This window comes from Emydura macquarii, unplaced genomic scaffold (assembly GCF_026122565.2).
Source record: "Emydura macquarii macquarii isolate MOO-44397 ecotype Brisbane River unplaced genomic scaffold, CSIRO-AGI_Emac_v2 contig_2481, whole genome shotgun sequence".
Classification (NCBI taxonomy): Eukaryota; Metazoa; Chordata; order Testudines; family Chelidae; genus Emydura; species Emydura macquarii.
This window is the reverse complement of record NW_027132618.1, coordinates 3,383,479-3,396,949: the sequence shown is the minus strand read 5'-3', so window position 1 is coordinate 3,396,949 and position 13,471 is coordinate 3,383,479. Positions and strand designations below refer to the sequence as shown.

At 41.2% G+C, this 13,471-nt stretch overlaps 1 protein-coding gene across 1 annotated transcript in view; it reads left to right on the top strand.

Annotated features, from left to right (window-relative positions):
* Positions 1 to 13,471, top strand: part of ERICH3 (glutamate rich 3) — a 50,080-nt gene that overhangs the window by 5,046 nt on the left and 31,563 nt on the right. The window contains exons 2-3 of the mRNA XM_067563320.1: positions 8,655 to 8,748; positions 10,543 to 10,668. Of these exons, the coding sequence (XP_067419421.1) occupies positions 8,655 to 8,748; positions 10,543 to 10,668 (220 nt within the window). The remainder of the gene's footprint in view (positions 1 to 8,654; positions 8,749 to 10,542; positions 10,669 to 13,471) is intronic.

The following is a 13,471-nucleotide window of genomic DNA, read 5'->3' as shown; positions in this document are numbered from 1 at the left end:
TTCTGTTGAGTACCTCAAGGCAGTAAAAGAAATTTATCTGAAATCGTGTTCAGTATCAATGAGCAGTGCATACTCTGATATTTGAATAACTTACAATCCCGCTGCCATTGATAGAATTATTGTAGGGTATTTTGGAGAGCTGCATACTTTGTTAGCCAAATAATTAATTTTTAAAAAGGCAAAATTAATTCTTTGTTGGTTTCTGTGCAGTGTAGTTGTAGCCGTGTTGGTCCCAGGATATTAAAGAGACAAGGCGGGTGTTGGTTTCTAGGCATTTGTCCGCCAGTCAGTCTGTGTATTTGTACTTGTCTTTATTAATTTATTACTTTTCCTAGTGGAAAAAAAGAAGAGATGTCTCCAGTGACAGCAATTTATTTTCTTGAACAGGCTGTTAAGATGTTAGCCTAGCAGTGTAAATGATACCAAAGTGTGAGTGGTAAGCAAATGAAATGATGCGTATCCTGGATGATGTAAGGCCAAGCTGGGTGCCATTTTAGGCATTTCCCCCAAAACAGCTTTATTTGAAATGGAGCATTTTAGCAAACTTCCTGAGCTCACTGTAGGCCAGATTGTGTGTGGTCCCTGTGCAGGTATACAAGTGTGGGGAGAGGACACGTGATTTTTATGACCATTTTTATTGATTTGAAAATATATTTGAACAAGGTCTGTGTAGGCTTCTAACATTATTTTAATGCATCAAAACTTCATGGTTAATTGTTCATGCTGTAATAAAGTTAGTGACATCACACCAAAGAAACAGACTAAGAGATCATCAATGCCTTATTTATTGATTGCTAAAGTCACTGGGAATTTTTTGAAAATTTTGTCTAAATATTTTTTAGTTTTTTTTTCAAATTTCTACAAGCCCTAATTTCTCATTATAAGCAAAGTAAAACACTATTTACATTAAACTGTATTTGTTCTCTGAAAAGTTGTAAAATAGGCCAGGGCTGTTCCATGTTTACTGTCTCTCAGTGACTCCACAGCAAAAAGTTCTTTGCCTGAGTATTATTCCATGATTGGAAGTTAACTTGTTAACTAACTCATGATACATGAGCTGGAAAAGAAACCAGCTCAGTGTCCTGTTTGTATTTTGCAGTGCTAACAAGAATAAAAAGTTTAAAAAACAAAAACAAAACAAACAAAAAACCCAACAACAAACTTGGTCAGCAGAATGAGTGGGAATGACTCAGAATATGTGCAGATCTCTTGAGTGAGAAGGTGCTGTTTATACACCTTCAGTCACTTTTCAGAGTGGACCAGTACTTTAAGAATGGAAAGAGACAGTCTATAATATATAAACATATATATTGACTGCTTGAACATCGGATAAGAGGAGGTGATAGCCTTAGTGCATTTGCCCATACTTTACTTTCTTTATGCTATGCAGAATCCTCTCTGTCAGTTACCTGCCTATCTGCTATTTGCCACTGTATATGTGACTATATTTCAGTGGTTCTACAGGCAGATGGGGCAAAGCCAGAGGTGTGGAAGTTTTTCTCTCAGTGGAGCCACTGAGATTCTGCCACACATAGTTGGAGGAAAAGGAGCTGGGATATTGCAAGGACAGCACATGGCCTCTGTGATATGGAGTGCTACTTGCTGCAGACTCCTTGCAAAGCAGCGTGCAAGAAGTGGGTGGAGGCATGGTCAGAAGACCTCTCCTGCACAGATTCTCTGCTGCTCGCTTCCCTGAGTGGGTTGGTTGCAGGAGGACTGAAGTGTGGCTACTGTTGGACACAGGATAAAAACCTAAATGGATCCTTCTGGAAAGGCAATGCCTGCCTAGCCTTCTGTAGTAAATACCTGAAAAATGAATGCAAATGCATGGTGGCCTAATTTCCAAACATGGATCGAATGCCTTAATAGGCTATTCATCTCCTGCCTTTCAGCACCCAAATAGGCATCTTAAGTGCCTAACAACTGATCTGAATGTTCACATGTGGGATCTGGGTATTCTAATTTGGCCAATAGAGAGATTACAAATAAAAAATAAATATAGAGTGAAAGAGTAAGACCAATGAACTGGAGAAAAAATAGACAGCAAGTAATATAGCACATATGAAATTGCAAAGAAAAGGATTTTTTAATCTTTTTAAGTCGTAAAAATGACAAGCTTGGTGAATATACCTGTAGCAGAAGGCTAGTGTTACTCACTTGTTTATGTTGTCTCTGTCACATATTGTTTGTTCACATCTGCTCAATTTTCTGCATATAATCTATGCACTTTGATGCCCTTCATAAAAGAGTTTCAGGTGACATTTGTATGTAGCTTCTTAAATCTCTTTTGATCTTTGGGATGTGGCCTTTAAAACAACACCAACAGCAAACACACTAACATATCCTTCCCCACCATAATTAGGAGTACAGGGACACAGGACTTGCTGTATTAGATCAGACTGTTGTGTCATCTCATCTAGTGGTCTGTCTCTGAAAGTGGCCAATATTAAGTGCTTCAGAGGAAGAAAACTTACATAAGCTAGTTATGGGAGGACCTGCTTCCAGGGAAAGTTTCAATCTAACCACCAAAAGTTAGAGGTTACCTTATGCCCTGAAGCTAATTTATAGCTCTCACCATAAAATATTTGCTGATACCGATCTAAACATAAGTAGTGATGTGATATTGCTACTTAATCTTTCTTGATCACTTTCCCTGCTTTTTTCCACCACAACCTATAAATGTTTTTCTGGATCTTATCTCCAGATATTATTAGTGAGGTAGCTGAAGCTGGAAGTAAATAGCACTACATGAAGCGTCTGGAAGAGGTAACGTGAGAAGACTGCTGCTGGTGCCCTTGTCACAACAATGAACACATTATATCAGTGCCACCGGCAGCTTCCAGCACCTGAGAACACCAGCGTAGTCTGAAATTCAGGTCTTTCAATAAATTGTATGCCTTTTCATTTAGAGGATAAGGTCTTACATGGAATACATTCCACATGAGCTATATGCATGCACACAGTCCTTTTGGAGTGCTACCAGGGCCTGATCCAAGGTTGATTGATCTCCCATTTATTTCAATGGGCTTTGGAGCCAGCACCTATACAGTGTTAGCATAGCCCTCTTCTGTGTAGTCTTAAGATATGGCAACCACCCTTGTCATGTGACCAGTTTAATATTTACCCGAGGCTGGATGACTCTCATGAGCAAGGTTGGAATCAGGCCCATACTCCATATGTGTCACTCAAATCCGAATTCCAGCTGATGTCTCTCCACACAAGGCATTCTGTATGGGTCAGTTATATGCTACATTTTCTTTACAAATCAGATCCCAATCAGGGTAAAAAGCACAGGGTTTGGGTGGCCAATTGGGCCTGATCCAAACCTTGTAGAAATCAGGGGGACTCTTTCCCTTGATTTCAATGGGCTTTTGCAAAGCACATCTCTGTCCCGGTCCCTCTCCAGCATCCATTTGAACTTTGAATTTGAATGCAGTATTTTTGAGGAGCAGTCTGTTTATAATTCAAAAGCGACTCAAGAACATAAATCTACCAAGAGCTAGGACTGGTACATGCTCAGAGATCAGTTGTGTTATAACTTGTTATATGGTCCATGAAATACTAAATGGAAGGAAGTAAATAAAAGGCTATTGTGTTAAGTTTCTTTTCTGTCTTTACTAATATGGTACAGCATTGCCAAGTGATAAAGTAAATCAATAGTTGGCATAATTGCTATAATCTGGGAGTTTCAAATGCAAATGCAAACAAGGGATAAAGAAAGTAACATAAAACAGTTGCTATAGTACCAGTGTTTAATCTCCATGCATAACATGGTGAACTAAATTGTTTGTTTAAAGTTTAATTTATCTGGTGTAGACTACCTGTGAGATTATTGTGAAACCAAAAATAAACTGCCCATAAATCTGTCACCCCCCTTATGTTTTCTTTTCTTAGTAGAATTTTCCCTCCCCCTCAGCTCTTTGAGAGCTCTTTTGTATACAGTAATTCAACACTGTGTAATAGAAATGAAGCCTGTGTAAACCAATTGAAAGTTATAGGACAAATGTACAGCCCAGCTCAGATTGCTCATTCATCATACAACAAAATACCTTGCACATCTCTGCATCTTCCATCAGTGTCAAAGTACTATACAAGTATTAATGAACTAAGTCTCAACCTTTCCCCTCCCTTGAGGTAAATATTGTTAGTCTCATTTTACAGGAGGGGAAACTGAGAAACAAAAGTGCTAAATTTTCATATATATTTACTAATGGATGCCTCAGTTTTTGGTGCCTAAGTTGGGAGGCCTTGGGTTAGATTTTCAGGACTTTTGAGCACCTGCAGCTCCTCTTGAGTTCCAGTGGTGCTGTGAGTCCTCCGTACCTTGGACAATAAGCCCCTTGTTATCTCAGACTGGGCACCCAAAGATGGAGGTACCTACATTTAGTGGAGACTTCTGACAAAGTTGGGCTTGGTGACTTTCCCAAGGTCTGGGATAGAGGCAGGCAAAGAAGCCCCATTTTTTGGCTCCCTGACCATCCTCCTTCACTTGTGGCTCTTTCAGTTTTTCAGAGACACACATTTATTTGTTTGTTCTGAATGGTCATGTGCATTAAAAAGGATGTTTAATACACAGAAAACAGAGATGGAAGAGAGCCACTAGGTTAAATTATCTTGGAACAGATCTTGGACCCCACTGAGATCCTTTTGTGCTGCTCTTGTGACATGAAGGGCACTTAAAGTTGCCCCAAATAGGGCTGTAGGGCACACTGCCCATGAACCACCAATGTTGGGGATGAGCTGGGGCAGAAGCTGGTGTAGCCCAAACACTCTGCACTCCATCAATCATCAGTCAGCACAATGGCCTGTAAGGGGGCTGTGAGAAGCAAGTGCAGTTTAGAGCAGTTGTAAAACTGCTCACATTGCACTAGTATGAGAGGAAGAACAGGTGATGTAAAGCCACCTTTGCCTCTACCCCTTCAGGTGTATCAAGTGTAGTTCAGTGCACCTGAGACTTGAGCCCTCCCCTGTTCTGCTAGTGGAGTCTTGTTCCCTGTAGTATATTAATAAGGTCTTTGTTGGGCTGTTCTAGTTTTAAATGTCCCACGTAATGGATTTCCCACCTTTTTCTCTTGGGAGAGTGTGCTAAAATCTGCTTTGACCTCATTTTACTCTTCCACAATCTGGAAGGAAAATAATTTTCCTGATATTTAGCCTACATATTCCTTCTGTCATATTTAATCCCATGAGGAATCAACGAGTAATTGCAGGTTTGGGAGTCGGGGGGTCTCAAGTTATAATAATGGCTTGGCTTGGCTACTGACTCATTATGTGTCTTTTTACAAATCTCTTTGCTTCAGATTCCCTGTCTAGAAAATGATTCTCATATACATTCTTCCTAGAGATGCTATAATAATTAATGTTTGTTCAGTATATTAGAACTATTCTATAAGCTTATAAATGCTGTGTATTATTACCTTCATCATGTCACTAACCTTGGTTACATCCTAAATAATTCTCCATTCCTTAATGGTCACACCCTAAAATATGTGTAGATTTATTATGCACACCCTTACTGCTCACTTATCTAAGCTGTCTGTATTTAGATTGAGAATTTCATTGGAGTCTAAGCGAGTTAGGTGCCCAATTCCCATTTAAATTCAATGGGATATGGCTAGCCAGCTTCCTTGGGTCCTTTGAATATCTCATTGTTAGCCCCTGTAATCATCTACTATAGTTATTACTAGTTAAAACAAAAGGAAGGAAGTATTTCTTCACACATCACACAGTCAACCTGTGGAACTCAATGCCAGGAGGTGTTGTGAAGGCCAAAAAAGGGTTAAGTTTCAAAAAAGAATTAAATCTGTTCGTGGAGGATAGGTCCATCAATGGCTACTAGCCAGGATGGCCAGGGATGCAACCCCACGCTCTGAGCGTCCCTAGCCTCTGATTGCCAGAAGCTAGGAGTGGACGATAGGGGATGATTGCCTGTTCTGTTCATTCCCTCTGAAGCCCCTGGCATTGGCCGCTGTTGGAAGACAGGATACTGGGCTAGATGGACCTTGGTCTGATGACCCAGTATGGCCGTTCTTATGTAGTTATTATTTATATTGCAGCAGCACTTAGGAGTCCAGTCATGGACCAGGGCCCCATTGTACTAGCTGCTGTACAAATTCAGAACAAAAAGACAGTCTCTGACCTTAAAAGCTTACAATCTAAGTAGTTGGTCTCCTTAAAATCTCAAGACCACAGTGTGGCACGGAGATAGGGGATATCTAACTGCTTTTTCCTGGGCAGGTTCATATTATACATCAGTGTGTGTTGTTCAGTATATTGAGCTTCCTAGGCTAGTAGCATTTAGATTCTTGAAAGGCTAGTGACAACCTTTCATCACGTCGTCTTCTGTATTAGTGTTGGCTTTAGATGAGGGTCCTTGCCCCATTTCTTGGGCACACAGCATATTTCTAGACCAAGGACGATACAAAGCTGATCTTCCAAATATGACAATAAAACCTGATATCGGTTTTTGGAGGGGACAGTGGGAAGGGCTTGTATTCCCTTTAATATCATGTAGTTCTGGTTTAAAATGTGTATCTGCAGTTGTCAAGATGTCTGTACAGAGTTAGGTCAGGTTCTGATTCATGCAGAGAGAACACTCATAAGAGAGAAGTCTGCACATTGGCTTTTTGTACCAGCTCTTCAGCGGCCTGTGGAGTAAATTTACTTCCTTATTTAGCTTGAAAGCCCCAACCTTGCAGAGTGGATCTGATGATTTTCTGTAACTGGCTGTAGCTTCCGTGGAAGAAAACAGATGGAGCAATCTCACCGTTTCCAGCTGCACTATAAACCGTACAAACAGCTGCCATATGGCAAGTGCAGATTAAAGCATAGCACCAAAGCATCATGATCTTGTAATGTCATGAAAATTTGTGAATGTGATCTAGTGCAAATTCTGTGGAGATGAATTTAGGTATATCTATATGGGACATGTGGGCTTGTGTGTCTGTTTAAATAATATATTCCAGATTCATTGATGTACCATTGAATTTTTTTTTTAAATTAAACAGCTCCTAAAATAAGGGGGACAGATAGTAATCCTATGAGTTAGTCAGCACATACAGAGCTTGAGTTATGCCACTTTTAAGGCCCAATGCAGGACACATTTCTTTAAGCAGGCTTTTCCTCCTTAGTGAAGTAGTATGTTGACCTGGCAACATGACTCCTGGAGAAACAATCACTTAGCTGAATCCTCGTGGAGAGAGTGGTTTAAAATAAAGAGAAAAACTGGGTCCTTCCTTTGGACACACAAAACGGTGACCTTTAGTTTCCTAAACTAACTGTCCCAATAATGGAGTTGGTATATAGATATTGCAGTAGTGGAAGTATTAGAAATACATACTCTAGAAAGACAGAAAGATTCATAACTACAGAAGAAACACTCCAGAAGAATGCTAAGGTAGAGACATAAACTAATCAACCTTTTTGTGAAAAGAAATTTGCATTCTGGACTAACAACTTGTATGCTAATTTTCAAATCAGCACAAATAAAAATGGTCCAAGGTTTATTATAGAAACAGTATTTAAGGATGCTACCAACATGACTCTCATAGCTAATGATAATATGGACACCACTTGGAAAGTGAAAAAGAGGGTGAGCTAGAGAAATATTATGCACAGCAATAGAGAAAGACGCCATATCTATCAGCAAGATACTCAAAAGCCTGAACATACCAGCACAAAACTGAAATAAATGGCAGTGGATGTCTTATGCACTTGATGGTGCAGGAGGAAAAAGAAAGAAAGAAAGAAAGAATCATGTTCTTTATGTTTAGTGGGGCTAGAAGTTGCTGCTTTAACTATATATATTGAAAGAGGCAGGTTCTCTGGTCTGCTAGCTCTGTTTTGGACTATGTAAGTAGTACAAACAGGACTTAAATCGGCCTGAGAAGGCCAGTGGAGTTTTCCTCATGTGTAGGTGAACTCCGACTGCATAAAGCTAGAGACACCTCTAAAGCCTTATGCACCACTTCCTTCCAGCCCCAGTGTAAAAGGAGGGAGGGTGCATGTTGGAGATGTACTGGAAAGAGGAAGAGGGAGTGTAATGAAGCAGATTTTTAGTATGCTTGATCTTCTGCTGTTGCAAATTAGAGCTGTTCCCCTGTAACTCCATCTTGCACAGGACCAGACATGTTGGGATTAGAGAGCTGCAATTGTTTCCTTGATACCCTCCCACCTGCCCTCACTGTACCCATATTCCAAGCGGGCACAGCCAAGAATCTGGCCCAAATTACTTGTCTGAAATTTCATTGGTGTAATGGGCACGATATTAAGCTACCATAAATCCAACAATTTCTTAGTCTGGCAGACATCTCATGGGAATTTTGTCTGAGGAAGAACTGCAGGCCTGGGGTCTGCAGTAAAAGTGGTCTTCACTGGTTGATATTTTATCTCACGTTGAGCAAACAAAGGGCCTGTGTATCACAGGATGAGTGATTTCTGGAGCAGATATAAATCTCTGATGGCACAGGGGAATGTTATCTCCGTGGCACATTTTGAAGGTCATTTATCTGACAAAATGCCTGCATTGATTCTTCAAGACAGCATTTTGTACATCTAAATTTCAGGTAGATTATTTATAACTCCAGAAAAAGCTCTAATAACTAAGCTCTGAGTTTTCATAATGTCTCCTTTGTGACTTCATTTATTGGTTTCAGGTCACTTGCAACCTACAACAGCCTTACAGACAAACACTTGGCTGGATACTTCAGCAATACAAGAATAAGACGACATCTACAGCGATCAGGGCTGGTAGGGTTTAAAGGCTTCCTTTTTGTTACTTTTACCTCAAACCGCTGAGTATTTTTTGCTTTTCAATACAGAGGTAGGGTCGCCACTTCTAAAAATGTGTCTGTCTAGACAAACACATATCATGATGTCATCCTGTGTCAGCATGATGTAATGTGATCACATTTTGATGCTCTATCAATTCACTGCATCAGAAGGTCATCCACTGCATTATCACCCAACATCACAGTGCCTTCACATATCGCAGGACCCTATGGGATTTGGAGTCCTTTAAATATAGTGCTGGTTGTGGGACACAGGGTTGTGGTGCTAAAATCAGGACAGTCCTAGAAAATTGAGGACAGGTGCTTACACTGGGCCTGATATTGCTGTCTGCTAAGTGGCGTCGTGGACTTCATTGGGAGTTGAGGAAGTTGCAGTTAATACATTGCTGGAGGTACTTAGCACATTGCAGCATTGCAGACTATGGAAATTGAGGGATGATCATTATCTTATCTAAGACGCACAGCACCATACATGATTGGGCTGTAAATGTGTTATCTCATTATTGGTATGGGTGGGTGTGCTCCAAGGCAACTTTAACTTTAACAATTCTCACACCTAAGACAGACCTAAGATAGGTATTAACTTAATACAGATCATTCATTTTCTCCCAATTTAATATTATTGGATTAAAGTAATAATTTGTGGGGACTGGAGGAGAGAGATCACTGTGGTGGAATTCCAGCAGGAAAAATTCCAACAGGAAATAAAAGAAACCATACCTTCTCCTGACCCAGTTAGGATTTTCTAGTGTTTTGAAAATTCCTCAAGTGACATTAGCAGCAGAATAAAACTGCTTCTGAATGCTGAGGATCCTAAATTTTGACTGTCTCATCATGGTCTATTAATTAAAACCGAGGCACTGTCCCTTCATAATAAACATGACTGCCTATCAGTTACCTGTCTTTGTGGTGTTGGAGACCATTATTGGCATGGATCAATTATGTACATAAACACTGGGTAATCTTAGCATAGCCTGAGCCTGTGGCAGAGTTGCAGTAAGTCATTACTACACATTAATGGCAGTGCATTACCACACAGTAAGACTGCTATTAAGGCATGCCACTGTCTTTGTATCTCAAATCTATTGTGAGAAGAACTTTTCTTTGAATGATTACAATAGAGCCAATATGTCTTTGTTGCATATTTCTGGTGGTTCTTTTCAAAATCTGTAAGTCATAATTAAACACTATTAGATAATTGACTTGTTTTTAAAAAAACAGTGTCAGTGTTAACCTATTGCCTATAAAGTCGATTAGCAAATTTAGAAAATTCCAATTAAAGATTGTGTTCATATCTTCAATTTTATTTTTCAGAAATCTCTATTGTCTCTAATTGTTACATGCAGCATTGTTGTAACTGTGTTGGTCGCAGGATACTGAGAGACATGGTGGATGAGGTAATATGTTTTATTGGACCAACTTTTGTTGGTGAGAGAGACAAGCATTTGGGCTTCATGGAGCTCTTCTTCAGACCTCCATGCCTTTCCATGCTGCCACCAAACCTGAAGAAGAACTCTGTGTAAGCTTGAAATTTTGTCTCTTTCATCAACAGAAGTTGGTCCACTAGAAGATATTACCTCACCCACCTTGTCTCTCTATGGTCTCTAATGGAAGGGGGGGACATAGCGAAGATACAAATAAAGTGTATGTGTTCAAGTAATTTTGCTCCACTTCTGTACACGAATTTGTTTAGAATACATCTTGTTCTCTGATTTCGTTTTCTCAATATTTATATTTTATTTGCTTATGGCAGATTTCAAGAAACGGAAGAATAATATCTGAGAAGGAGTATCAGCTAAATGCTATGAGGAAGGATCACCAAAAATATGTACGGGAGTGCCTAGCTCAGGCCATATTTCACAAGGTCCTTGACATGGAGGTATGAACACATTGTCCAGGTATAAGCTTAGAACTAGAATTAGAATAGTTCCCTAGTCATGTCTAGTAACTATTTACTAGTGCTGGTATGGCATGGTGCTGTCCCTGAGAAGAGGGGTATTCTTTGGTGGAGAGGAAGCCTTGATGACTCAAACAAGGAGAATGTGTCTGGAATACCCCCAATCTCAACGCTCATCCCCTCTATCCACAATATTCTGCAAGTGGTGGTGGAAGATGTGCCTAGCATCTGCCAAAGAGTGCCGCTGCCAACCATGTGAAGAGGAGAGGAAGCCAACTCAGCACTCAGATAGAGACACCAGGTCATGAGGGTCAGATCAGTCAGAATCCCTCGTGTGCCAAAAAATCTAGTCACCTCAGTGTATTGTTACTCATCAGCTTGTGTTTGAACTGAGAATTTGAATATCGTTATACACTCTTCTGTGTTTTTCTGAATTGTGGGTCTGTATAGAGCACAGCCATTTGAAACTCCCCAGCCCTCACCATCTGTAGCTCAGTTTCCAATCCCTAAAAGAAAAAATAAAATAAAATGATTAATGTCTGTTTAAACACAATTATCTCCATAATCATGTTGCATTTCGCTCAAGTTCAGTATCCCCTTAAAGATTCTGAGCTTTAAACTGATCCCAAACTTCAGCTGCAAATTCCAACCGGTTGCAGAGCCTGGTATTTAAATAGCTGTCCTCTTCACTATTGTCTGCATTGGCCAGCTTGGCTTCTTAACCATATATTCAATGAATGGCTTTCTGATTAACACAGTTCTTAAATCTGAATATTCAAATAATCTGATTCATTCTTCAAGCTCGCACCATGCAGCGTGTTGTCTCAAGCATTAAAGCATTTGCTTCTTCAGTCCTGTCTCTGAGACCATCAATCTTCTTGTCTATACCAAAAACCACAACGTTAGAGTAGAAAATTCACCGTGTGAAATTCCTAACTAGACGGAATCAACAGACTCTAAAACTACCAGTAACACCTCCCCACACAGGTTTTGGGGCAGGGACTGTCATGGTGTTCTCTTTGGACATTGTCTAGTACAATGCAGTCCTGGTGCATGACTAGGGCTCACAGATGCTACCACAACAGATTACACAGAGGGATTCACTTCATTTTATGAAATACATTCTAGATAGAAGGCCCAGTCACCCCCTCTCCAGGGGGAGGCATGGCTCTGAGAATCCAGCCACAGTTTCTCCACTGCATGAGCCCCTCACACAGATGGAAAAGGCAATCTAGCAAGAGGGAAGGGAGCATGGCCATGGCCTAGTAGGTCAGAGATCTGCTGGCAAATATGCAGCCTTCGAGATCCCACACAGATCTGCAGAGCAGGCTACCTGCATACCCTCCAGGCCTCTGCGTCCTTGCTGGTAGCTGGTTCTCATGCCGTGTTGCTACTGGAGTGCTTGGTGCAGCTGTCCATTGTCATTTTACATAGACGGGAGATGCTGCAGTTGGGGAATTATTGCCCCATTGCCTTACACCTGGGGTAGTTGTTTACACCAGTGCACAGTGAGGTAAAAAGCTGCTGCTGGTGTAAGTATGTGGAGAATTCTGATTTGACAGCATACTTTCAGGTGTAAATGCCTGCACAAAGTGCAGGGCAGTGGGGAATCAGGCCCTGGAGGCTCATTGAGTGATTGAATAGATTTTATAGCCTTCTCCTGCTAGCTGTGGCATGCCTCCTAAGGGACTCGAAGCTCCCAGCGCCTTGAAGTGAAGGGGCTCAGAACATTTTGCAGGCATTCTCACCAGGCCCCCATGGAGCCCCAGTAGCACATGTGCCTACTTCCAAAGCTAATAAGCATCAGTGAAGGGCAAGATTCTCTCTTGCCCTCTGCTTCCACACTGAGGAATAAGACGGTTCCCCCTTCCAGCCCTCTTGGAGTGGAGTCACTCCCCCTCTCCCGTGCAGGTGAGTGGGTACGCAGGGTGCTGTGGCATTCTCCAGGAAGCTGAGATTCTCAGATTTCCCCGGAAAGCTTTTGTTTAACTGGTACCTAAGCAACGTGATGGATGAAACCAGACTCTGTATCTTACTGAGCAGCCCCCAAAATTTCTGTCTCCAGGCCTCTGTCCAGCCTGCTTCCTGCTAGCTAAGTGCAGCTCTACAAGATAGTGCCTTGCAACAGGAGAAGACTAGGTGCAGCCAAGGTTTTGTTCCCCATCTCCCTTCCCTCTCCTCTCCCAGTGTAGGAGGAAGGAATCTGTTACAGTTATAATCCAGTAACAATTACCTCCCCCTGGAGTAAGGGGGGGCAAACTGTGGCTCTGGTCTGTTCCTGAGGCAGTGCAGCTATGAGCTGCCCCCCCTGCCCTAGTCAAGGGCAGGGTTATTCCCGCAGGCACATGCCACCTCTTGTCGGAGAGCAATTCAGGTTAATATAAACAATTACCCACATTGTTTATGGATGTGGTATTCACTGAGCTGATCATCATGCAACTTTTCTAATCAAAAGAAAGAAATTAAAAAAAAAAAAAAACCCAAAACCCTACCAACATTCCCTCTGCCCACGCAAGCTTTATGGGCACAATTCTGCCCTCAGCATTCTGTCCTGGCAGTGGGAATAGCATCTGCAGAAGTAAAAGCTGACTTGGCCACGGCAGCTTTACAAATTTTCATGTTGGGAAAGTAATAATGTCACACGCTGAAGAGTAATGCACGCCAATGATAGTTATAGAACAGTGATCAATGGGTGTAATAAGCAGGAGGACACATGAGAAATACCCAGAGCTGGAGCTCAGCCTTGTTTTCATTGACACCTAATTATGGTAATTAATAGGGTTTC